Genomic DNA, 27,253 nt, shown 5'->3' on the forward strand with positions numbered 1-27,253 from the left:
GTGATGTGTGAGCTGGGCTTTGACAGATGAGTAGGAGTTCTCCAAGAGGACAACGTGTTCTCTGTGGGTGCAGCATCAGAGGCAGAGGTGAAGCCGTGGGAAGGGAGGTGCGTGGATGGAGGGTGGGCTCTGAGCAGGGGCTGCAGGAGCCTGCACCACGCCAGGGGGCCGACCTCAATCGGGAGTGGGGCAGGAGGGAGCCATCAGAAACGTTTTATCAAGATCGAATTCACATTCCCTAAAATTCCCTTTGAAAGCACACAGCCAATGGTTTTAAAGCCTATTCAGAGTTATGCAATCAGCAGTCTATTTCCGGAACACTTTCTTCACTCTCCAAGAAGTCCTGTGCCCATTAGTAGCCTGTTCCCATGCCCACCTGCCTCGGGCACCCACGCAGCTACCTGGCATGGGCAGATCTACAAGTGAAATCCAGTGACACGCAGTATTCTCAGACTGGCCTCTTTCATTTAGCATGATGTTGTCAAGGTTCACCCATGTGCTGTAGCATATGTCAGTACCTGTGTGGTTTTTTTTAATGATTTATTTTTTATTTGAAAGGTAGAGTGAAGGGGGAGTGGGGGAGATCTTCCACCTGCTGGTTCACTCCCCAAACGCCCACAACCTCTGAAGCTGGGCCAGGATGAAGGCAAGAGCTAGGACTTCTATATCCAGGTCGCCCGTGTTGAGTGGTAGGGGCCCAAACACTTGAGCCATCATCTGCTGCCTTCCTGGGGCACATCAGCAGGAAGCTGGATCAGAAGCACAGGAGCCAGGACTCGAACCTGCACTCTAATATGGGATGTGGGATCCCACGCCTGCACTAGTACCTGATTATTTTTAAGCCACCTTTTGTCCAATAGTTGACGGACATTCGGTTTGCTTCGACTTTCCGGCCATTGTGAATAAAGCGGCCACAGAAGCTTGTGTGTAAGCCGTCGTGTGTGAGCACCTTTTCATTTGCCCCTGGGGAACCATCTGCAGGTTGGAAACGCTGATTCACTGGGTGACTGTGTTCAGTCAGAGCAACAGCCCGGCTGTTTTCCAAGGTGGCTGCACCACGTCACAGGCTCCCCAACACTGTAGGAGGGTGGCAGTTCTCCACAGTCCCACCAACACTGCATCTTGTTTCTTTTTGATTACGTCCATCCTAGTGGGTGTGAAGGGGCACCCTGTTGTCCTGGTTTCATCAAGGGTTTTCAGCAACAGAAGGAGCTGTTTTGTAACAAAACAGAGGGTGAGTTGGACAGGAAAGAAACCAGAAGATGTAATAATAATTTAGGGAAGAATTAATTAGGTTCTGGACCAGGGCAAAAGGATAAGAATGGTAACAGAGTGGCCTGCATTGTAGCACAGCCGGCAGGCTAGGCCGCTGACTGCAACACTGGCATCCCATGAGGTCGCTGGTTTGAGGCCTGGCTGCTGCACTTCCAATCCAGCTCTCTGCCAATGCACTTGGGAAAGCAGCAGAAGACGGCCCAAGTGCTCAGGCCCCTGCTACCCATCTGGAGACCCAGATGGAGTTCTGGATTTCTGGCTTCAAACGGACCCAGCCCCAGCCATTGCAGCTATTTGGAGAGTGAACCAACAGATGGACGACCTCTCTCTCTCTCTCTCTTTCTCTGTATTTCAAATAAATCTTTAAAAAAATGATGAGAGAGAGAGAGATCCTGGAGTAGTAGAACCCCCAGAACTTGATGAGAGGCTGGATGTGTGGCCCTGTGGAGAAGAGTCAGGGTAAGGTGGGCGTCAGTGTTTCCCATCTGAGCAATCAGGACCCCGTTAACCAAGCCGGAGGAGGAGAGCTGAGTCTTGGCTAGGGAGGGGAGATTCTGAGTTCTGCTGGGGACGCGTGAAGTTGACAGTGCCCGGGGAGATTCATGTGGGTTGTGATGCTGAGTTAGTTGGCCACTGGAAAAAGACACTGTAGGATGCCAGAGAGATCTACAGAGGGAGCTCCAGGGTTTTCCAACCCCCTGGAAGGCGACGGCTGAGTATCATGGGATGCACACCTGATAAAGAATCATGTGATACATTGGGAAGTTGTGGCAGGAGGCCTTTCTGTGGTCCATGGGTAGAGGGTAGGGTGATCTGAAGACAGAATGGGAGGAGGCAAGGGAGAAAAAGGAGCAGTACTGATGCTTCCCACTGTGCCTGTCACACACACGGATGCCAAGGGACGTCAGGACAGTCCCCCGCCCTTCAGCTGAGGATGCAACACCCAAGGGTGGTAGAGGCAGGATGCGTGGTGCTTTCCTGCTGGGCGAGCTGCCCTGGGAAGCTCCTGCCTGCCCCAGCCCAAGACGTCTAGCAAAATTTGTCCTTCATGTACCCAGCTTCTCACTCTGTAAGATTTTAGTGAAATGAAAAATAGGAAAACGAGAGGAGATTCGGCTTCCCAAAGATGCACTTTCTTTTTGAGAACTCATGGGCAAGCGATAAAACAAGACTTGGCCAACCGTTCAGCGGCCATAGGTGCATCCAGGACTTTACTGGGAGACGAAGTGCCATCAAGTTTGAGCTGTAACCCTGACCTCAGAATCAGCCCTTAAGGCATTCTGGTCTGGCTGAAAAGCCCATGAGAGCATTTCAGGCATGGAAAGCCAAGACACTGTGACAAGAACATGTCCTTCATGAAGGATCTCTGTGAGTGAGACCCCAGTGGGAAGAAGAGGCCATCAAAGAAGGAGGGACTTTTTCTCTGAAGGGAGGAGAGGACTTCCACTTTGCATATGGCCTTGTCTATGTACTGACAGAGTTTGTGGATTCAAAAGGTTTCCAAGCCTTGGCAGCTCACGTCAAGAGCCTCAGGTGATCACTGAGGTCCTACATAACAGTGTTAATTGTTAAATTAACAACAGGATTCACTGTGCACTAACTCCCCATGCAAGACCTCTGTCCTCAATGAGTTATATTATGAGAATTAACTGTAAAACTTGTTCTCAATGTGTGTGTGTGTGTGTAAACTGTTGAAGTCTTTACTTAGTTTAGAGTTGGTCTTTTGTGTACAAAGTTAACTGAAAACGAATTTTAATAGAGAATGGGACTGGGAATGGGAAAGAGAGGAGGAACTGGGGTGGCAGTGGGGATGGGAAGAAGGTATGCTGGGAAGAATCGCTCTATTCCTAACGTTGTACTTATGAAATGTGTACTCATTAAATAAAAGGCTTCTTTGGAGAAAAAAATGCCAATTTATTACTAGCCAACAGAATATTAATATTTTGAATGTCTGGCTGGTCAACCAAACAGCCTCACTGGCTTTTCTTCCATGAAGTTGTCCTATAAAGGCCTTTTTAAAGTACTGTACAGCGGTTGGTGCTGTGGCGCAGTGGGTCAAGCCGCTGCTTGCAGTGCCGGCATCCCATATGGGCGCCAGTTCAAGTCCTGGCTGTTCTACTTCCGATCCAGCTCTCTGCTGTGGCCTGGGAAAGCAGTAGAGGATGGCCCAAGTGCTTGGGCCCCTGTACCCGCATAGGAGACCCAGAGGAAGCTCCTGTCTTTGGATCGGCGCAGCTCTGGCCACTGTGGCCATTTAGGAAGTGAACCAGTGGGTGGAAGACCTCTCTCTCTCTCTTTCTCTCTCTCTCTCTCTCCCTCTCTCCCTCCCTCCCTCTGTCTTTCCTTCTCTCTCTGTGTAACTCTTTCAAATAAATAAATCAATCTTAAAAAAAAAAAAAAAAAAGAGCCAAAAGGTCGAGAGAAGCAAAGGAAAAGTCCCTGACCTCAGATCCACGGTCTACCCTTCTACACCCAGGGTCCGGGGAGGCTGCTCACCGCAGCTGAGTCAGAGCTCCCTCGTCCACAGGCTTCTGGCTTGGGTTGGCCAACAGGAAGTGAGAAGGAGGTTGACTACACTTCCTCCCAGCCAGGCTCCTGGGGGTTGTGAGTCCGGCTACTGAGGGTGCTGCTCAAACCAGGTGGTTCCCACTGGAGACCCATCACCTCCAGGGCCCTCAACCCAGGGCCCTCAACCCAGGGCCCTCAACCCAACGCCCTGCTGCTCCCTAGAGGAGGACGTGTCCCTTGTAGGTGCAGTCTTCTCTAAGCCTTGCAGGTGCTTCTGTGAACACATGCAGATCTCCCATTGTATGCGCCTCTGCTTCCGACACTAACGCTCAAGAGTAAGGAGCAGCCTACTCTGGGAAACTCAGCAATTGATACATTTTCCAAAGCAAAAAAGGCAAGCAGATCAACATCTCACGCATGCCCCCGTCAGCGGTCAACTTCCTGCCTCTTGCACTGTGTCGCATTGCTCTATTTAGATTTGAAAGACGATGAGTGAGCCACATACACCCTTCAGTGCCGCAGGTGCCAACGTATGGCCCAGTCCTGCTCTCAAAGATAGCTGCAGAGGGTGGCAAACAGGCCGATGCCACTCCAACACCAGGCCCCACAGAGCCACCCACCTTGTGGCACTCTCCAAGCGCAGGCTGACTTCCGAAGCTTCCATGTCACTACTTGGGCATCAACCAAGGAGGGGCCCTGGCTGTGGGAGTCACTGCCCAGGGAGGTAAAGGGCCACCGTGACCAACCAGCCATGGTTAGTTCATGGGGCTCATAGGCTCAGTCTCCTAGTGGTGTAGCAGTCTCAGGTGCAGAAAACTCAAACGAATGAATTCCCTTCCCAAGAGGTTACTGCCTGAGAAACTACAATCTGTCCACCTCTTACCTGTGACCTCCATGTGGGTGGAGTGAGCACAGCGTCCCTCCTCTGGGGGACCAGGTTATACCATACTCCCGGAGTTGCACACAAGGATCAAGTGATATCATGTAAGGGAGCGCCCCCTGGTGGCTGACCCAAGGAGGTACACAGAACTCAACTTCCCCTTCTCCAAAACTAGCCGCTCTGTCGCAGCTTGCCAGTCTCTGACTTAGCTAGATGAGCATCCTCTCGCTCACAGAGTTTGTCAACAGCCAACGTACCTGGAAGTGAACGTGCTACCCTACGCTTCTGAGACAAGCGATTCTAGCTGCATTTTCCCATGGAAATGCTGGAGGGAAAGTCACTGACACTTGGGTTACATAGCCGAGACCAGTTCCTCACCCCGCTCCTATCCACCCTTGTCAATCAAGTGCCACTCCTACCACATGATGGCCATGCTGGGAACTGCCTGGGTTCAGAGCCCGGTGAGGAAACAGGCGTGTCTGACTGGAACAAGCACACATTTCGCTGCTGAGCCACTGCAGCCCTGGTGGCCCTCATCTGTGTCACCGCCATGGTGACGCCATTAGAAACGAGTCGCACACTGGAGAAACAGTGGTTACAAAGATGACGGTGAGGCTGCACTCCGCTCCCTTGTCTTGGGGTGCTGGTTAGGGGAGTGGTTGGTCACAGCAGGAAGAAGACTTGTGACCCGCTGTGAGCTTCTACGAGGACAAATTAACAGTTCCCAGGATGACTCCAGAGTGCCACCCAGGAGAGTCAGCGGTCCCTGGGAAGAAACCCAAGAATGGCCATGTGCCTGGAGTTATACAAGTGTCTATGCTGGCTGACAGGCATCAACGTGGCCCCGGCTCCCCAAACCTCACCCATCCGAGGTCTTCCTTGGAGATAAGCAGGTGGGGCTTTCCAAATACCCAAACTGCGGTTGGGGTGTTTGTCCCCCAAGGGTTCCTGTGTTGGAAGCTTGGGCCTCAGTGTGGCGATGTTAAGAAGTAGGGTACAGCAGGAGGGCCTTGCGTCACTGGAGTGTGCAGTCAGAACACGGCTATTATCAAAGCCTGATGCTGGTGCCTCCTAGTGTCTGCAGCGGTCCAGCCCGCACTGCCATCTCTTCCTCCCACATGGGTTCCCACCATTGGGCACACCGTCCACTGTCCACCAGGGGGAGGTCCTCCTGAGGGTCGGGCTAATGTTGGGGCCACGCCTTGTGAGCTGAACTTCTTTACTTCATAGAGTTAGCCCACCTTGGCTATTTCACTATAGCAATGACACATGCATAAACACCTACAGAGGCACATCATGGAGACCCTCACGACATAGGGTAAAATGCTGACTACGTCCTAAAATGACACATCCAGGAGCTCACGTGTGCCACACGAAGTTCCCTCTTCTAATTCCCACTCTCCCACTTTTTCTTAAGACCATCCAGGATGCAAATAGTCCAATCAAGTGAGTGAAAAAGACCCATTTAACAACATGAAGGAGGGGCCAGCACTGTGGCGTAGCAGGTAAAGCCACCGCCTGCAGTACCGACATCCCACATGGGCACCAGTTCAAGTCCCAGCTGCTCCACTTCTGATCCAGCTCTCTGCTATGGCCTGGGAGAGCAGTAGAAGATGGCCCAGGTCCTTGGGCCCCTGCACCTGTGTGGGAGACCTGGAAGAAGCTCCTGGCTCCTGGAGCACCTATTTGACGTGATTAGATTCTTGTGAAAAGCAGAGACTGTGGTCAGCTGCACGTTTCTTCTCTGTTCTTGCCTAACAGCGGCCATCTGAGGAGCAGGATGCCAAAAGTGTAACCCAGAAGGGATCCTGAAATCACCTTTATGAAGAAAAATAAGAGTCCAAAAGCTGAGAGAGCTAGCTGGAGCCCAGAGGAGACAGGACACGCAGAAGCAGAAGAAGAGAGTGTAAAGGAGTCCGGCAGGCTCCGTGCTCAGTGCACACCGGGGGAGAGGGGCATGAGCAGGGAGACGGACTGTGGCAGCCTCCATACACCTGATTTTATCAGCTTCTTACAACCTCGGCCACTGTGAAGGAGCCTGGGGCCAGCGTTTGTTTTTAAAAGATTTATTTATTTATTTGAAAGTCAGAGTTACAGAGAGAAAGAGAAGGAGAGGCAGAGAGAGAGAGAAAGAGAGAGAGAGAGAGAGGTCTTCTGTCCACTGGTTCACTCCCCAATTCACTGCAACGGCCGGAGCTGGACCGATCCGAAGCCAGGAGCCAGAAGCCTCTTCTGGGTCTCCCACTCGGGGGGCAGGCACCAAGGACTTGAGCCATCCTCTACTGCTTTCCCAGGCCATAGCAGAGAGCTGGATCAAAAGTGTGGTAGCTGGATCTCGAACTGGTGCCCATATGGGATGCTGGCACCGCAGGTGGCAGCTTTACCTGCTATGTCACAGCCAGCCCCTAGGGACCACCATTTTTAACATTGCATTTGTTTTCTGAAAGACTCTTGCAAGACTGGGTTTGCTGACCAGGCCAGCCTGTATTTATCGAAGTATCACAGAAGTTCAAAAAGTTCGTGGAAAACAGAATTAGAAGGTAAATATTTTGGTGCCCAAAATTTTGAAGTTGATGTAGACGAGGGATCTTTGAAAAGAAAACTGTTGACTTGCAAAGCTTTTTTTGCATGGAAACAAATTTATCTTTTCTTTTCCTTTATTTATTTGAGAAGCAGAGAGCAGGAGACGTACAGAGACAGAAAGAGAGACAGCTCCCGTCCGCTGGTTCATTACCCAAATGCCTGCAACAGCTGTGGCTGAGCCTGGAGCTGGTGTCAGCCGCCAGAAACCCAATGCAGGTCTCCCACATGAATGGGAGGAACCCAATGACTTGATCCGTTGCAGCTGCCTACAAGGATCTACACCAGCAGGAGGCTGAAATTGGGATGCAGGTGTTTGAACCACCAGGCCAAACGTGAAACCCTATCTTCATCTTATTTTTCCACAAACTTTCTGAAGTGCTCTCACAGATGCACCACGCGTCTACACAATGAAAACTGTTCGTATTTCTATCCTGTTTATTTTGCATCTCGATTCAGCTAAGAGACGAGGGTGAGCCAACCAAACGAGGTGCTGCCTAAGTGACACTGCCCCAGGGTTTGAGCACAACTCGGCACCTGTTTGCAATGAACAAACGGAATCCCAGAAATCATGAACTTGGCCAAGGCAAAAGGAGAGCTGAAAGAAGACTTGTGGTTCAATGGGTATAGTGTTTCAGTTTTGCAAGACTGAAAAGTTCCAGAAATCTGTTGCACAACAAGGTACTCACAGTTCACGATGCATGTTGTACGCTTAAGCTTAAGACGATCAATTTCATGCTGCAGGTTTTTATTTTTACCATGATTAACAACAAGAGAAATACAATTTACTTTTTTAAATTAAAAAAAAAATTGCATCCTTGACTCCACGCCCTATACACAGCTACGGCTACTGCAGATTGTGTTCATTTAACGAAATTTACTCTCCCCAAAAGGCCGAGGGAGAGCTAGACGGGGTGACTACTACATTTTACCATCTGCTTTAAAAGGGAAGCAGACCAGATGCAAGCATTTGGTGTTGGGACACCCGCATCCCACATCATAGTGGCTGGGTCGGGGTCCTGGCTCCATTCCCACGTCCAGCTCCCTGCAAATGTGCATTCTGGGAGACAGCAGGTGATGGCTCAAGCAGCTGAGCCCCTGCCACCCACACGGCAGACCTGGATTGAGTTCCTGGTCCCCAGCTTGGGCCTGCTCCGGCCCCGGCCATTGCAGGCATTTGGGGAACAAACCATTGGATGGGAACACACACTCTCTCTCTCTCTCTCTCTCCATCTCCCCTTCTCAAGTAACTAACAGAAAATATTTTAAATATTCCAAAATAGTTAATCATCTGTTCCAAGATTATTAACTCAGAGGACTCAGACAAACGGCCACTATTACAGCTACGGTGACTTTCTGACGAAGCCTTACTTTCTACTTTCTCCTGAAGCATCATTGTAGCTTAGCATTCTCAAGAGAGGAGGAGGCAGAGCCCAATTCTGAGATCTGAAGCTGTTGTGAAAGCTGTTAGAACGTATAACAGCAGCCGGCACTGCAGCATAGTGGGTAAAGCCACCACCTGCAGCACCAGCACCCCATATGGGCACCGGTTCGTGTCCCGGCTGCTCCACTTCCGATCCAGCTCCCTACCAATGTCCTAAGAAAAGCAGCAGAAAATGGCCCAAGCACTTGGGCCCCTGCACCCACATGAGAGACCTAAAGACTCCTGGCCCAGCCCTGGCCATTGCAGCCACCTGGAGATTTGAACTAGCAGAGGGAAGACCTCTCTCTCTGTAACTCTTGCAAATAAAAAAAATTAATAAAAAAAAAAAAGAAGAACTTCTAACAATGATTTTCTCAAAGGCAAGGGTGGAGTGCACCTCTGAGACAGGCTTAGTATTGTGAGTCATCCTTAAAAGTTTTAAAGACTTCATCATGGTGATGGCAATGTATGCCAAGAGGGCCAGGCTTTTGGGATCTGGAGACGGGGAGAGGCGACAGTGGAGTTGCAGCAGGTGCAAGGAGCAGCCAAGAGCTGATGCTCCAGTTTGAGTGTGGAGGCAGGAGGAGTCCTCTCTTACTCAGAGCAGGGATGGTCTCTGAGTTCTGCTCAGGCCTCCCACTGCTCCGACAGGGCCCCTCACACTGTGGGGAGGGGTCCTGCTTCCCTCCGCCAACCAGGGTAACGTCCATCTGTCCCGAAACACCCAGAATAATGTTTGACCACACGTCTCGGCAGCTGGGGCCCGGGGCAAGGTGATACACAACAGTGACCACAACAACGCGCCACCTCACCCCATTCCAGGCAGGGGAGGGGGCAAGGACAGTCGGCTCACAGTGGGAGGGGAGGTGGGGGTGGAATTCGTGAGCAGCAAGGAACAGGATGTGTCTAGCCCTGAGTGGAAGACGAGGGGCTCCCAGTCCCCACTGCTGCTCACCCCCATCTCACGGCCGCCCCTGGAGAGCTCACTCAAGGTCTACTCAGGGTAGGGAGAGCTGTGTGCCTGCATGCACCTGTCAGGATGCCTACATCCCTGAAACACCACCAACAGTGTCAAGTGCTGGTGGAGCCACCAGAACGCTCACCCCTTGCTGAGACGACCCATTTGGAAAACAGCTTGCTGGCTTCTTAGAATGACCCGGCAGCTCCACTGCCAGGTACTTACCCAAGAGAAATGAAAGCCACATTCACGTACAAGCCTGTGTGCGGATGCTGGTGACCAAATACTAGATAGAACCACCCAAGTGCCCTTGACTGGGCGAATGGGTAAACAGAACACTACTCAGCAACAAAAAAGGAATGGACCGTTCACGCCCGAATCTCAACGGCATTCTACAACGTGAAGAAAGCCAGTCTCAAAAGGGCCTGTGCCACGTGATTCTACTGAGCTGATGTTGCTGGAAAGACATGCTTTATAAACGACAGTGACAAAGATGGCCCAGGGGGTGCCGGAAGCCAGAGGCTGGAGGGGGGCAAGAGTCGGTGTGAGGGACAGTGTGGGGTTACCGGATGACTGTGGAGTCAGGGAATTGTTGTGCATTTTAATCTGGGCGGGGTTAGGTGGTCTGCATGGGTTAACTAGCATGAATGACACGGGTTTCCTACAGCACCGCATTTGCGATACGAGAAAACATTTGCAACTACAATGGCGAATAACTGAATGCCACCCAACGGATGCACAGAGGAAATGTGCCCAATGTGGAACACTGGTGAACTAGGAGGCAGGCAAGAGAGGTTGAGGAGCCAGTGCGGTGGCATAGTGGGTAAAGATGCAGCCTGCAGTGCCGACATTCCATATGGGTGCTGGTTCGAGTCCCAGCTGCTCCACTTCCAATCCAGCTCCTTGCTATGGCCTGGGAAAGCAGTAGAAAATGGCCCAAGTCCTTGGGCCCCTGCACCCGCGTGAGAGACCTGGAAAAAGCTCCAGCCTGCTGGTTTGGGGTCGGCGCAGCTCTGGCTGTTGTTGCGGCCAACTGGGGAGTGAACCAGCGGATGGAAAACCTCTCTCTCTGCCTCTCCTTCTCTCTCTGTGGAACTCTGACTTTCAAATAAATAAATAAATCTTTAAAAAGAGAGAGAGAGGTTGAATCCAGAAGATACACAAGCAGGCGGCCACGGGAGGGCCAGGGCATCCCAAGCACCCTTTTCATATTTTTGTGTGGAAAGATAAGGGATCGTCTCCAGCCACTGGACACAACTGGGAATCTGAAAAGCAAACAGGGGGGACTTGCGATGCTGCTTTTGTCCAGGACTTTGTACTCACGGGCCCCTAGGACAAAGCCTAACGGGAGAAAATTTAGGCTGACAGAGGACTTGCTCTATCCGACTTCATTTCTATCCGACTGGGTTTCCCAGTCCTCACCCAAATCCCAGGGACAAGAGGAGAAGCCATGGGCACCGCAGGTGCCTCTGCCCGGCCGGCCAAGGCCCGGTCACTGCCGGGCAGCACCCAGGGGCATGGCCGGCTGCTCTGGGAACTTCCTCTCACCTCCTTCTCCCCGTCCCGTGGAGAGATCTGCACGGATCAGGGCCGCCAGAGGGCAGGAAGAGGCTCCAGGGAACGGATGGGTTCTGTCATCACCGAGAGCCATCCAGAACGGTGGCACGGAACATCCTCCTCCGTTCCGTTCACCCCTGGCCTTCTCAGGGTGCTCACACCCATCAGAGAGCCCAAGGTGAGCCCCGCTGCTGCACCCGGGCGGCTCTCCCTCCTCTCCCTCTCGCTAGCACTTGCTGTTCAACTGAGCCACCACTGGGAGCCCCAGGGCGGCACAGGCAGGAACCCGAGGCCAGGGAGGGATGGGAGAAGGGCCACAGAACTAACTACCACCAGTTTCCAGAATAACCAGCGACCACTTTGCAAACCAGCCCTAGACTCACAGCTGCAGGATGCTGGTTCCGTGTCACCCCGGTGTGTAATGACTGTTGGCAGCTCCCCCAGTGACACACACACAGTGTCTGAGATGGAAGAGGAGAGGGGACAAGGAGAGCACAGGAGGACAAGAGTGCTCGGGCATGAAGGACCTGTGTCACGGGAAACTCGCAAGAGAGATGGACCAATGAAGACGGAACCCCAGCAGGCGGTGCGCTGTGAGATTCGGGGACCCACTGGGAGGAACCGCACAGACGCGGATGCTGCCCTCCAGGATGCAAGCAGAGAGCTGCAGCCAGGTCTCCAGTGGGGCAGCGCCCGGACGCTGGGGGCTGAGCTCGGCCGCTCCTCCCACTCCTCCTCCCTGCCCAGCCCAGCCTAGCCCAGCCCAGCCCAGCCCAGCCCAGCGCCGCCGGCACTCACAGCTCCAGGATGAGAATGACGTCCGTCTTGTTCTCGTACACCTCGTGCAGGGTGATGACATTGGGGTGCTGGATCTCCGTCAGGATGCTGACCTCCCTCTCGATGTCCTCGCGGCTCACGCCGCGCCGGCTGGACTTGGTCCTCCGCTTCTTGATGAACTTGGCGGCAAACTGCAGGCCGGTGCTCTTCTCGCGGCATTTCTTCACCACGGCAAACTGTCCGCTGAAATGAGAAGACAGGACGTTTCTTCAATGGGCACCAATGACCATGGCGCCGGGGGTTACGACAGGACTGTGCGCACCAAAGCGCAGATGGTGGAAAAGTAACAAATGCCAGAGAAATATTCTGGATTAATTTTCAGGTTTTTAAAAAATTTTATATATGGGACCAGTGCTGCAGTGCTGGCATCCCATACGGGTGCCAGTTTGAGTTCCAGCTGCTCCACTTCCCATCCAGCTCTCTGCTATGGCCTGGGACAGCAGTGGAAGATGGCCCAAGTCCTTGGGCCCCTGCACCTGTGTGAGAGACCTGGAAGAAGCTCCTGGCTCCCAGGTTCAGATCGGCCCAGCTCCAGCTGTTATTGCCATTTAGGGAGTGAACCAGTGAGTGGAAGACATCTCTCTCTCTCTCTTTGTATCGCCCTCTCTCTGTCTATAACTCTGCCTCTCAAATAATACATAAATCTTAAAAAAAGTGTATTCACTTATCTGGAAAGCAGGAAGAGACACAGAGAGACCTACTATGGATAAGAGAAAGATCCACTGGTTCACTCCCCAAGTGCCTGTAACAACCAGGGCTGAGCAGGCCACAGCCAGGAGCTTGGAACTCAATGCATGTCTCCCATGTGGGTGCCAGGGACCCATTCATTGACCCGAGCCACCATCTGCTGCCTCCCAGGATGCACACCAGCAGAAAGCTGGGATCAGGAGCTAGAGGTGGACCTGGCCTCCGGCGCTCTGAGGATTATCTGCGTGTCTTCCTGGTGTCTTAACCACTCGGGCAAATGCCTGTGCTGTATTTTAGTTTTAGTAAGCCTGTTTCTTTATGGCTAACACTGCAAGCAATATAAATCCTTCAAGTCTATTTCATGGAATGGGCAGGAATGCTCACATTGCTGTCTTCCCCTCCCCGCCTCCCATTTCAGAGCCTGGCACAGAAGCTTGGAGCTCTCTGGTCTGACCTCATTTTCAGCAGCCTCCCTCTCTGCACCTCTCAGAGCCAGGAAAAAAGGGATTGAGTGCAGTGAATTGGCAGAAAAACGCCCAGAGCTCTGTCTTCTATGACATACTTCTAGTACCCATAGTCATCAATGGAAACTTCCAGAGTAAAAAAGTTGGCGATGGATCGTTGTTGGCTGCTCCTCCAGCAGGGTCGCCCCACTGCTCTACATTATCCTTATCCAGGGGTCTTTGTTCCCATGACAACTGGCTCCGCCCCCAGTGACAGACTTGGGTTGTGTGACCTGGGCTAAGGCAAATCAATGTCCCGTATCCTCCTGGCTCCAATGATAGTCACATAACCTAAGCATGGCTTTTCAGAGAACACGGGGACAGTCACCGACAGCATCCTAGATGCTCCAGCATATAGCCTGAGTCTGCTTTGCACACTAAAAGGGCATAAAAAACAGAGCTTGACACCTTAGTACGGTGTGGACAGTAAGGAAGTGGGAGCGTGAGAGCCAAGCAGCCCCCTCCCCAGAAAGCCAGCGAAACTCAATGGAAAGCCCCAGGCACGGCTCCCCATGTCCTCGCTTCTTCCCCAGCGCCCATCTCTTGGCACCTGCTGGAGAGCTGCTAGGCAAAGATTTATCACCATCACTTTTAGCTGGCTTTACTCTCCTCGTGAAGGCAACATCAGAGTTAGGATAATATTTGGATGTTGAAAAATGGATACTTTAAGCCATTATTCATGTACATTTGCAGTGGGAAGCCGCTGCAGAACAAACCACTGTGCGGGGTTATTCTTAAAACAGTGCACAGCATGTCATTAACGCCTCTCCCCCCACCCCCCGCACCCGCCCCTGCAGCAGTGCACGCTGGGATGCCGCACTAAGATGACAGCTATGAACCTGCTGCCTGGGCAGTGTGGTGCAGGGTGCAAGGGTGGAGCACATGGAGTCAGAGGAAAAGCAGAACCCATTCAGCTACTGCCATAGAGAGGCAGGCAAGGGGCATGCCCACTTACTGCCCCCTCCTCAAAGATGCCACCGCAGCCCCAAGGGGCACAGTCAAGGGGACCCAGCCCCGGGGACAGCTGTCCTTCCAGTAACTGGATCCTCACACCGTCAACAGCAACTCGCTGCAGGGACCTAAGTGGCGAGGCAGCCTGTGGGTTTTATTTATTTATTTATTTATTTTTGACAGGCAGAGTGGACAGTGAGAGAGAGAGAGAGAGAGAGAGAAAGGTCTTCCTTTCTCCATTGGTTCACCCCACAATGGCCGCTGCGGCCGGCGCATCACGCTGATCCGAAGCCAGGAGCCAAGAGCTTCTCCTGGTCTCCCACGTGGGTGCAGGGCCCAAGCACTTGGGCCATCCTCCACTGCACTCCCGGGCCACAGCAGAGAGCTGGACTGGAAGAGGAGTAACCGGGACAGAATCCGGTGCCCCGACTGGGACTAGAACCTGCGGTGCCGGCACCACAGGCGGAGGATTAGCCCATGGAGCCGTGGCGCCGGCCAGCCTGTGGTTTGAACTGTAAGGCTCTCCAGGACAAAGGGTGTGCGCCAGAGCAAACAAACCAACCTCCTGCAGGAGAGCCACAGAGCACCAACAGGCAAAACTAGACTCAAAGGCTCTTTCATGCACCGTGGGGGAACAGTTCCCCTTTTTCGTGATGGCGGAGGTGGCCACTCCAAGGCAGGTTTAGCCGCAAAGGCGGGGCGAGGGCAGGGGCTGGGCAACCCCGGGTGCACCAGCCCAGCAGCATGCGCATGCGCCCTAGTGTGAACCATGCTGTCAGGCTTCGCAGTAAGACACCTGGAATGAACGAACTTCCAAGGGACCTGTCACTCACATGTCAAGGCCCCTGCAGGGGGGAAGCTGGCTGGAGAGGAGGGGACAGGACCCCTGCAGGCAGGCGGGGAGGGCCAGGGTGCTGGCTAACTCTGCTGAGGTCAAGGGAGGGGCTCGCATGCCTTGGAGAACCACACCTATCTCAATCCCCCCACCTTAAGACACCTCTCCCCGAGTTTCCCTCCAGCCTCTCGAATCCAGAGCGCCTCCCACCCCTGGTGAGGCACCTGCTATCCTTTGTCTGCCTCCTGTCATTCCCACCCCCCTATGACTATGGATCCCTTGAGGATGGGGCTGCCGGGCTCACTCCACCTCCTAAGGCTCCGGGCACACACAGCTGGCCCACGGCGGCCATGCACCCTGCCAAGCTGCTGCTTCCCAGTTCTCAGTCTATAATCCCAAGAAGCAGAGGGTACTGCGCTGTCACTCAACGGAAGCGCAGAGCAGCTGTGAGCACAGACCGCCCACGAGAGCTCCCAGCCACCTCCAGTGGCAGGTGGGATGGAAGGGGAGGGGCTAAATGAGCTCATCTGCATGCAGTGTTTAGGAACTGGACCATCAGCTGGTATCTGCACAAACTGGACTTACTTTCAAGAATGTACAGTGGCTTCTACTTCAAAGTAAGGCAGCAATGTCACCTCTGGGGGTTGGGGATGTGCAGTGAGTCAACTGCCACCTGTGACACAGGCATCCCACATGAGCACTGGCTCTGAGTCCTGGGAGCTTTACTTCCCATCCAGCTCCCTGCTAATGCACCTGGGAAAGCAGCAGAAGATGGCCCAAGGGCTTAGGCCCCTGCCACCCAGGTGGGACATCCTGATGAAGTTCCAGGCTCCTGGCTTCATCTTGGCCCAGCCATGGCTGTTGGGGCCATCTGGGGAGTGAACCAATGGAGAGAAGCTCTCTCTATCCACTCTCTCTGTAACTCTGCCTTTCAAATAAATTAATAAATCTAAAGACAGAAATTTTTTTTTAAAAGGCAACGATCAACCAAAAGAAGGCTCAAATACAAAAACTCATTTAACAACAAAGAAAGATGCCAGGGAGAAAAAAGGCTTAAGAGCATGACTTTTATTTTTTTTTTTCTCAAAAATCCATAATAGGACTGCACTGTGTTAACAACATACAAAACCACTGGGAAACCTGTTCACTTGGCCTCAACCCTCAGATACATCACCCTCTTCTCCCTGTCCCTACCCAGAGTGCCTTCACCTGGGTGTCTCAGAGCTCAAGCAGGCAGGATGGACAGCCAGCCCCAGCAAGCCCACAGGCCCTTGCGTGTACCTGGCTCCCCATTCAGGAACCTCCAGGACGGAATCCCTCCAGGCAGCCGGCAGACGGGGAGTAGAGCTCCCAGGAGAAGAAATTCTTCCCGAATTTGCAGTCAGTTGCCTTGTGAGTCTGACTGTTGGTCCAGGGCTGCATCTGGCCCCTGGTGCCCCCTGGGGCTCCCTTTCCATCCTGGATTGGGACCACCCTGGAAGACAGCCAGCTCCTCCTCACCAACCCCTATGAGCCCAACAACAACAAGGGCTGCAGAACCACGCGCTCCCTCAGTAACAGGATGTGGCCGGCGTGGGGCTGTGCTCACACCAGGGATAGATGTGAACACAGTCAGTGCCAAGGCTGCCACCACGGCAACCCACCCTGGGGGCTGCCTGCCTGTCCTCCTCCCAGCAGGCCGAGGCTCCTCAGCAATTAACACCCATCCAGGCGGCCCCGTGATTAATTAATTCCCATCCACACAGCTAGGGCTGAATCACGATGGACGGATGGGAGCGAGATGGAAATGCCCTGACTGTGGGGATACGTCACTGTGATGAGACAGTACAGTCGATCTCATTATTCACAGATGCTGCACTTGTGACTTTCTCTACTCACTAACATTTATTTGTGAGCCCCGCGTCAACACTCGAGGCCTTCTTACAGTCTCTCACGGACACACACAGGTCAGCAAAAACTCCGTTCGCCCATGCACATGTCCCCTGCTGAGGTCGAACGAGGGCACAAGATGGCATGCACCCATTCATGAAAGCATCCGTGTTGTCTTGCAAGTAAACCTGTTGAGCCCCATCAAGTCTTATCTGCGTGTTTATTTGTAGCAGCCTCTGCTCTCGATGGGACATCAGAGAAGGCGCTGCATTCTTGATGGACACAGGACACCGCCATTAATTCCCGCCTCCTGGGTCGGTCTCAAACTTGGCTTCTAACACTGTCGCTGCTGGGCCTATCCAGGGTCCACGACCTACAAGCTTCCTCCCGGGGGAAATGGGTGCAGCTCACAAACCACAGGACTCCCAACAGCACACCACTTTCCCAGCTATGATTTTAAATACGTGTCCAGTTCCTTATGGGCAGGATATGATCACAAAGTGCCTGCATTAATGCTGGGAACAGATCTACTTTAAACATGACAGCCAATACGATCCATCCCTCCCCCTACCTCCTACATCTTTGCGATAAGCTTTCCGCTGAACACCAAATCGCTTTTCTTTTCCAGTTTAGATCATTTCAAAATGTTGGGCACAACTTTAATGCTGGTTTACAGGTGAGGTTAGTCTTTATGGAAGAGCTTAATGGAGGGTGGGAGAGAGCAGGGCCCTGAATTCCATGGCAACACTGCAGTCCCAGGTGACTGGGATTTTCAAGGATGGGTTAATATCGGATGATAACTCACACTCACACGGGGGTGGGGGGAGACCCCGAGGGTGTACACATGAGTGGGTAAGACAGGCATGCAAGCCTCCAGTGAGGGCAGGGGAGAGGGCATGGCCACTCTCGGGCCAGGGCCAGGCCAGGAGACCATCTGCAGCTACAGCTGTGTGTGTTCTGAGTGCCAGGCAGGAGCTGGGGAGGGCAGGGGTCTCTGAGCGGAGGACAGCACGGAGGGAGGTGTGAAAGAGCCTGTGTGGTGAGTTCCAGCAAAAAACAAAAGCGAAGTGGTCACAGAAGGCAGAGGAGAGCAGCCATGGACACAGGGCCCTGCCTACATGGAGACACGCCAGCTGCGATAACTGGGGAAAGTGGCAAGGCGGGGAGAGAGGGAGGGCTCTGAGCCTCAGTTTCCCCATCTGCGCAAGGGCGACAACTCAAGATAAGGTCGCTCGTGTGAGCACCCACGAAGTTCTCCAAGCACTTCCAGGAGAAGAACGGGCCAATATCTGTGCACTGCCTCCTTCTCGGCAAAGCTAAGAGGCCGGCACCTCAGCTGCTGGAATCAACACTGCTTCTCCTCGGCTCCTACCTACCCGCACGTTTGCCGTCTAAGCGTTAAGCCTCTGCGTTTCTCTTCCCGTTAGGACCCAACACAGCTGTTTCCACTCTGGACGGAGACATATTTGATTTTGTCCCCTTTGGTCCCCAAGGGGCCTGGTGGCTTTGATTAGGTGCCAAAGCTGTCACTGGTGGTCAGGCATAGGCAGGAGACTGCATTGATCAAAAACAGCACCGGAGCTGGCGCTGTGGTGCAGCGGGTTAACGCCCTGGCCTGAAGTGCTGGCATCCCATATGGGTGCTGGTTCAAGATCCGGCTGCTCCACTTCCAATCCAGCTCCCTGCTTTGGGAAAGCAATGGAAGATGACCAACTTCCTTGGGCCCCTGCACACATGTGGGAGACCTGGCAGAAGCTCCTGGCTCCTGGATTCGGATCGGTACAGCTCCGGCCATTTCAGCCAATTGGGGAGGGAACCAGTGGATGGAAGACCTCTCTCTCTCTGCCTCTCCTCTCTCTGTGTAACTCTTTCAAATAAATAAATAAATTTTTAAATTAAAAAAAAAAAAAAAACAGTCCGGCCGTATCTCCCATGCACGTGACCTTCTGCAGTGTAACCTTCCAATTCCCAGGTGGAGGTGGAGTACAATCCTTGCCCTGTTGTGAATCTGAGCAGTCCCCAGGGACTTGTGTGGCCAGCAGGAGGGAAGCAGAAGTGACTCTGGGCTTTCTGCCTGGGTTTTTCGGAAGCCCGTTCTTGGAATCCAACTTCCACACCGGGGAAAGCCCAAGGCTATGTGGAGAGAGCACGGGCAGGCGTTCCTGCCGACAGTGGACAGCAGCCCTGCAAAGCTGGCCGTGGGAGTGGAGCGATGTAGGCCTCACTATCAGACCTTCAGCCTGCAGCCAACACCTCGAGAAGTCTCCGTCATCCCCGTGGGGCTCATGCTCCCTGTGTGAACCAGGGAGGGATTTGCATGGCAGCGGGTTCCAGAAGCCAAAGCAGCTGTGCCTGGAGCAAGGTGTTCGGTGCATGCAGTGTGTGCACCCCTGTGCAGCTTCCTGCTCGTGTGCACCCTGGGAGGCTGCAGGTGATGGCTCAGATACTTGGGTCCCTGTCACCCATGTGGGAGACCTGGGTGGAGTTCCTGGCTCCTGGCTTGGGCCTGGCCCAGCTCTGGCTGTTGTGGCCATTTGGCACTCCCACCTGCCTGAACCCAGGTAGCCCACAGAGGCATGCAGGTGGAGAAATCCTCCACCACAAATTGCTACCCTCTGCTACCAAGCTGTGGGCTGCTTAGTTATGGAGCCATGGACGGGGCGGACAGCCACTAAAGAATTCTGGGTGGTGGGGGTAACAGATGGCCCAGGAGGCAGCAGGCCACACAGAGCGGAGAGGCCGGCAGGCAGCCCAGTCACAGGCTGGCCTCACAGGAGACCACAGGAGCGAGCATCCACACCAGCAGGCCCTGTCCTGGGCTCACGCAAGCAGCCTCCCATCCCACCAACAAGGGTGGTCTCGCTTTTCCCCATTCCTAATTCTTTAATATGGTGGCCATTCCCCACCTTTCATGCCAAGAGCTGAGTCACATACGACAAGACCCTGTCAGTCCATTTTCTGCTGCTACATGAGATCCCCGAGGCTAAGGACTTTATGGTTACCTTGGCTGAAAGATCAAGTGGTCCCAGCTGGTGGCCCTGGCAAGGCCCTGGCTGCATGGCAACGTGGCAGAGAAGGAGCAAGAAACCAGGGCTAGGCGGGCTCACTGCTTTCTAACAACCACTCTGGCCAGATCTGCCTGGACCCCCTTCACAACAGTGGCGCCTGATGACCGAATCTAATTATGATCTCTTAAGGATCCACTCGCTGTCAACACCGTCACACTAGGGACCAAGCTTCCAGCACATGGACCTGTGGGACAAACCACAGCAACTGCCACACCAGGAGCAAACACCACCAGCAACAAAACCCACCTCTGACCGCGACACTGCTGCAGGATTCTACCTGGCCAGAGCTGACCGTTGGACTCCAGCCCCACCCTTCCCGGGCTCCGGAGAGAAGCAGGTCCCCACCCTGGGAAACGTGTCAAAGCCAAACACCACACAAGAACCAGCTGCCAAATCTTCGCCTGGGCTGGTCCAGTGACCCCAGCCGTTTGTACCGTGCATATGAAAAGGAAGCCGACCTTCTCTCCTCTCCTCCCAGGGCGACCTCTCCCCCCACCCTTGACCCCACGAGCTGCTCGGATGTGAGCAGGCAAGTGACAACCTGGCCCTTCAGCTCCAAGTGGGACCCAACTCCCTTGGAACCCGTTCTCAGAGCAGCCCACACTTAGAACTGCTCTCTGTCTTTTAAGAACCTTCAAGAGTGCCGTTAACAAACTAGTTTTTGATCAGAAAAGCATAACTGGGGGCTGGCGCTGTGGCACAGTAGGTTAATCCTCTGCCTGCAGTGCTGGCGTCCCATACGGGCACTGGTTCAAGTCCCAGCTGCTCCACTTCTGATCCAGCTCTCTGCTGTGGCCTGGGAAAGCAGTAGAAGATGGCCCAAGTCCTTGGGCCCCTGCACCCATGTGGGAGACCCGGAAGAAGCTCCTGACTGCTGGCTCCTAGCTCCTGGCTCCTGGCTTAGGATCGGCACAGCTCCGGCTGTTGCGGCCATTTGGGGAGTGAACCAGCAGATGGAAGACCTTTCTCTCTGTTTCTCCCTCTCATTGTCTGTAACTCTACCTCTCAAATAAATAAATAAATTTTTTTAAAAAAGCAAAACTAGTGATTTTTTAAAAGTATCATTAAAAAGAAGAACCAACAACTCTCCAAAAACTGTTTTGAAATGCTACAAGGGCTCAGTAAAATGGCCCAGGATTTGGAGAAAGAGGGTTCCTCCCACCACGCACCAGCAGCTGAGAGCAGCCAGGGCAGCAACAGAGCAATGGGTACAGAGCAGCCCGTCACCCGGGGAACCGGAGCAACGCAGAGTCAGGAGTGAGATGCAGAAAGTCAAGGGCAGGTACAAAGGCCCAGGGGAGCTGGATGCCTCAAGGAAAGACACAGTACATCCTCAGGGGACACATCCTCCCTTGGGGACAGCAGCCTCCACAGCAACAGAGCCCACAGAAGACTGGGCAGGAGAAGGCAACCCGAGGTCACTCCCTAAGGCGTGAGACCGACTGCAGTCTGCCTGGGGGCCTGGGGCAGCTGAGCGGTGCTGGAGCTGGGAGGCGCTGCAATGGAATCAGAAGCCTTGGGGACTCTGTTCCATTCGCAGGTGGGGACAAACTGAGTCAGGTCGGGAGCTCCGCCTGCCTCCCTGTGGCTGTGGGACCAAGGGCGGCTTGGAGGCCACAGGCACATCCATGGTGGTCTCGGCCCTCACCCCAGCACTGTACTACGTGAGATTAGCAGGGAGTTCGGCTTCCCCTTTTTGGCAGCTGACTGTGTGGGACACTCTTGGTGGCAGCTGAGAGCGAGTGGTGCAGGCTTTGAGGACAGACGCCCGGAGGCAGCGTGCAGTGACTTGGTGGGCTGACCTGCGGATGAACTCGTGGGCCCTCTCATTGCCAGCTGTAGCTGAGAGAGCTAGCCCCTGGGGAAGAGGGTGGTGAGGCCGGGAAGGAGCCTGGGTCCCGAGAACCCCACAGAGCAGTGTCCTGTGTGGCCCGGCTCAGCGCTGGCCTTGCAGGAGCTTAGCGTTGCATCACCATCTCTCTGTTGTTTTTTGAAAGGCAGAAAGACACAGAGAGAAAAATAGACAGACAGCTCCCATTTGCTGGTTCACTCCCCAAATGCCCACAACAGCCAGAGCTGGGCCAGGCCCAAGCCAGGAGCCAGGAACTCCACCCAGGTCTCCCACATGGGTGACAGGGACCCAAGTATCTGAGCCATCACCTGCAGCCTCCCAGGGTGCACACGAGCAGGAAGCTGCACAGGGGTGCACACACTGCATGCACCGAACACCTTGCTCCAGGCACAGCTGCTTTGGCTTCTGGAACCCGCTGCCATGCAAATCCCTCCCTGGTTCACACAGGGAGCATGAGCCCCACAGGGATGAAGGAGATCTCTCAACGCAAGCACGAAGTGTCTCAACGATGACAGTGCGTAGAGTGAGTGGGTCCGTGCTCCAGCTGAGAGCTGGGAGGAGCTTCAGTGCCTAGTGCAGCACAGCTGCTGTTGGTTTGTTTTTGTCTTTAAAGCCAAAAGGGGGAGGAAGGAAGGGAGGGATGGAGGGATGGAGGGATAGAGGGAGGCAGAGAGGGAGGAAGGAAGGAAAGAAGTGAGTGAGTGAAGGGAAAGTATTGATACAATCAACATAGGGTCGCCAGTGGATCAGACAAATAAGTCTGCCAGGTACTTTCTTCTAATGCATAAGTCCCACATTGGAATCTCTGTTGATCTCCAAGTCCAGTTGATGAAGAATAACGTGTGCTGAATGAGAAATGCTGTCTCCTTGGGGTCGGCACTGTGGCAGAGCAGGTAAAGCCGCCACCTGCAGTGCTGGCAACCCCTATGGACGCCAGTTCGAGTCCCGGCTGCTCCACTTCCGATCCAGCTCTCTGCTATGGCCTGGGACAGCAGTGGAAGATGGCCCAAGTCTTGGGCCCCTGCACCTGCATGGGAGGTACAGGGGAAGCGCCTGCCTCTTGGCTTCGGATTGGCTCAGCTCTGGTCATTGTGGCCATTTGGGGAGTGAGCCAGTGAATGAAAGATCTCTCTCTCTGTAACTCTGCCTTCCAAATAAATAAATAAATCTTTGAAAAAGAAAGAAAGAGGCCGGCGCCGCGGCTCCATGGGCTAATCCTCCGCCTTGCGGCGCCGGCACACCGGGTTCTAGTCCCGGTTGGGGTGCCGGATTCTGTCCCGGTTGCCCCTCTTCCAGGCCAGCTCTCTGCTGTGGCCCGGGAGTGCAGTGGAGGATGGCCCAAGTGCTTGGGCCCTGCACCCCATGGGAGACCAGGATAAGTACCTGGCTCCTGCCATCGGATCAGCCGGCCATTGGAGGGTGAACCAACAGCAAAGGAAGACCTTTTTCTCTGTCTCTCTCTCTCACTGTCCACTCTGCCTAAAGAAAGAAAGAGAGAGAGAAAGAGAGAAAGAGAGAGAGAAAAAGAGAGAAAGAGGGAGAGAGAGAAAGAGAGAGAGAGAGAAAGAAAGAAAGAAAGAACGGGTGTCTGTCACACCATCATGCTGGGCTCAGCTGCTTCATCTCCACGGAGGGAGATGGAGACTTCCGGCCCCAGGATGGCATTCCAGCCACATGGGCTCCTAGTGGTCCCGAGGGGGAGACTGAGAGAGCTCAGGTCCTTGCTTGACCACACTCACTTCACCACGACACGCCCTGCAGCCAATGTCGTTATTTGATCAGCCCGACTTTCCCATGCAATCCCCTTTCAACTCCTCAGCTGAAGTGAACTGGGCTCTAAGGTAGGATCTGATGTCAGCTCAGCAAGCTGCTCTCAGGGGAAGAAGTAGAGAAGGGCGGAGGAGGCTCGTATAACGTCATGGGGAGAGAAGACAAGACACACAAGGAGTCAGCCTGAAGCTTCTTATTCTGGGGCTGTGGCTGCAAGAAGAGAAAGTCAGACTTGGTCCAAGTGCTGAGATTCCAGACGGGGTCCGACCGGCTGAAGGGGAAGAGGAAGGAAAATGACAAGCAGAGTCCAGTCCCAGGGAAGACTCGGGGAGGTGAGGCCCTTGTTTGTCCACCCTCACATCAGAGATAGTGTGAGCCATAGTAACACAAATACAATACCGAGGCCCCCAGATTAAAATGCAGCTCCCGGGTAGTGCACCGGGTCAACCGGCAGCTTTTACATCCCGTAAAAGAGTCCCTAGGACTGAATCCCACCCCTGCTTCTGATCCCGCTTCCTGAGGGTGCACACCCTGGGAGGCAGCAAGTGATGGCTCAAGTACTTAGGCCCCCGGCTTCAGTCTGGCCCAGTCCTGGCTATTGCAGGTATATGAAGAGTGAAACAGCAGATGGAAGACCTCTCTCTCCCTCCCTTCCGATTAACTAACAGTAAATAAACTTTAAAGGAAACTACGGTGCACCTTACAAGATCTGCAGGATCATCCTGTCCAATACAGACTCTGCCCAGTTCTAGAGCACAAGAAGGACTGATCAAAGAAGTCGGAATGTTTTCAGCGCTCCCTTCTCAGTTTACGTGGACAGTGTTTGCTTGCACGGTTTCTGACAGGTTAGGGACCCCCGTCCACTCTGTCATCGGAATATTAGGAAGCACTAGCTCCACTTATCCTGAGAAGTCAGGTTTCTGTTGGACTTGGGTAACTTGGCAGACACTGACGTGCACCTGCCGCATTGCAACTTTTGGTGCATTTCAGAGACGTTGCATGCGGTCAGGCTCCCTGGGAGCCTGGATCCAAAGGAAAACAGAGGCACTTCTTCAGGGGTTTTCTCCCTAGGGCCCGGCTTGCAAGGAAGCAAGGAGGGGGTGTCAGGCCAGCAGCCAAGCCGGCAGGAACCCTCCTCACAGCGCTCTCAGCCAAGCCCTTTGGCGCGCTGTCTATGGATCTGTCCCCTTGGCTCTGAATCAGGTGGGGACCCACTTCACAGAGGGAGACTAGGGGGAGGAGACCAAGGAAGGGGTCACCTCAGGCCAGGGGAGGAGAGGCTGCTGGCGGGGAAACCCGCTGCTGGAGTTACCTGAAGTGACAGTCACTCAGATAAAACCGAAAGATGAGACGTGAGGCAGACACCAGAGCTCTGGGAAAAGCCTGCGACTTCCCTGCACAGGAGCCTGCCAGGAGGGTGGACCTCACCGCACCACCCGATCCCAGCAGGCACGAGGCTTCTCGTGAGAGCCGGGGGAAGCCTGGACACTCGGCGACTGGGGTGGGGAAGGCGAGGGGGCCAGGACCCGGGTGCCGTTCCTTCTCCCAGGAAGTAAGGCCTTTGAAGAGCGTGGCGTTGTTAGAGTTGTCTTAGGTCAGACAAGGAAGCCAATTAAAATAATCCAGAAGAGGTGTGCAGCAGCAGGGATGGCCAATGCCAAGACCTTGGGGTGGGGAGCTGCTTCCTGAGAGCGTGGCAATTTGCGGGGGCCAGGGTCTCCAGGAGCTTTGTGCCATGGGAACCTCCTTGTCTGGCTGGTGCTCTGTATCCCCTGGACAGGAACAGCCCTGAAGCCTGCAGAGCCCAGCGTGTGCACAGCCTTGTAGCTTGGATAGAGAGGCCATGCCTACCTGGGGTCAGGTAGGACACTGGGGCCGGCAGGCTGCACTGGTTAAAGAACCCAAAGGAAAGGGCGGGGAAGGCCCCGGACTAGGAGACAATTTAACAGAGAAGTGGAAGACATGCAAATGGGCACACAGGAGCCACCCTAAGGCAGGCACACGGGAAGTCACCCACGTGCCATCACGGGTCACGTGTTCTGACTTCCCACCCCAGGCTGCAGAATTCTGGGGAGCTCTCGATCAACTCTGCGGCTGAAGGCAACTGGGGGTATGGGGCTTCTGTGCCAGAGCCGGGATTACTGAGAAAGATGCTGATTGGGCAGAAGGCATGAGGGGAGGGACCAGTGCAGTAAGGGGTGGTGCTTCCAGGCACAGGGACTGTCCATCTCTGAAGGATTGTACAGGAATCAGACTGTCTGCCAGGAATTACCAGATGGTGTATGTCAGCATCAATGTGCAGGTGGGACCGTGCACCGTTGCGCAGCTGCCTGCCAGCCTTAAACTGCTCGGTTTTATGGGCTGCGGAAATATGCACAGCTCCAGTAGAGCAGTCTGCTGGGTAGGATACATAGCATCAAGCGTGGTTGAAATCCCAGAACAATTTCCTCTGGATGACTTTTCTGAATCTCTGTCATCCTCACGATAGGCCCAGGCTAAAACTTAAATCCACATTGTCATCAGCTTCTCCAGCCTTTGTGGAAATAAAAAGAAAGGGATGAGGAACAGAACACTGAAGGGGCTTCTATGAGGGAGTGGGGGGGGGAGCAGGAAGCAACCAAGGCTCCGGTGTGATTCCAGCCGCAGCCTGGAATGTAAACTTCGTGCACCCCCACCTCCCCACTCCCAAGCCGGCTCTGGCTGCAGGGATCTGGAAAGAACAGGATGACTGGGACACTCACACTGCACTGGTGATGCACACAGAGGAGCTACTGGACTCAGAACACTGGCTTTTTTTTTTCTCCTGTGTCTCTGCTATCCTCTACTTCCTTCCCAGCAACACTCAACAGCTCGGCGAAGCTCTCTTGTCCCCTGCCTTCCTTGGGACACTGACACAGAGCTCTCTGAACCAATGTCTGAGAACTGAGAGTCCGAAGACTCTAAAGAAAGTCCCAGAGACTTTTGCAGTTTCTGCGTGCGGATCGATCTGCATCTATGTTTGGAAACATAATGCGTGCCTCTGCACTTTCAAGTTAACTTTTCAAAATAACAGAGTGTGCAGGAATACACAGTCAGGGAGTGGGGGAGGGGAAGAATGCAGGAGCCAATCACTCTCCCGTTCCACATCCGTGGGAATCCTGCTCCTTCGCGCCTTTCCTGAGCCTTGGCAATGGTTTCTTGAGAAATAAAACATAGATGAATGAGGCTTAGTTTACGGGCTGCTCTAGGACTCGACAGTAAAAGATGATTACGTTTCAGATGCTGCGTGCATTCACACAGCCATAATGTTAACATTTGCAACTGACTGAAGTGAACCCAAACAATCCTGTTAAGAAATGGGCAAAGGATATGAACAGGCATTTTTCAAAGGATAGAACACAAATGGCCAGAAAAATGTTCAGGATCACTAGCCATCAGGAAAATGCAAATCAAATCCACAATGAGGTTTTGCCTCATCCCAGTTAGAATGGCTCTCATCCAAAACTCAGGCAATAACAAATGCTGGTGAGAATGTGGAGGAAAAGCACCCTAATCCACTGTTGGTGGAAATGTAAACTATAACAACCAATATGAAAGACAGCATGGAGATTCCTCAGAAACCTAAAATAGATATGACCCACTATCCCACTTCTGGGAATATACACAAATGAAATGAAATCAGCATACGAAAGAGTTATTTGTACCCTCCATGTTTACTGCA

At 53.6% G+C, this 27,253-nt stretch overlaps 1 protein-coding gene across 4 annotated transcripts in view; it reads right to left on the minus strand.

Annotated features, from left to right (window-relative positions):
• DAPK1 (death associated protein kinase 1) overlaps window positions 1-27,253 on the minus strand; it is a 175,958-nt gene that overhangs the window by 58,294 nt on the left and 90,411 nt on the right. For all 4 annotated transcript variants that reach the window (XM_051859379.3, XM_089316131.1, XM_051859395.3 and 1 more), the window contains exon 3: window positions 11,980-12,201. In XM_051859379.3, the coding sequence (XP_051715339.1) occupies window positions 11,980-12,201 (222 nt within the window). The remainder of the gene's footprint in view (window positions 1-11,979; window positions 12,202-27,253) is intronic.

Source organism: Oryctolagus cuniculus, chromosome 1 (assembly GCF_051225735.1).
Source record: "Oryctolagus cuniculus isolate XC-2025 breed Fujian yellow rabbit chromosome 1, ASM5122573v1, whole genome shotgun sequence".
NCBI classification, from domain to species: domain Eukaryota; kingdom Metazoa; phylum Chordata; class Mammalia; order Lagomorpha; family Leporidae; genus Oryctolagus; species Oryctolagus cuniculus.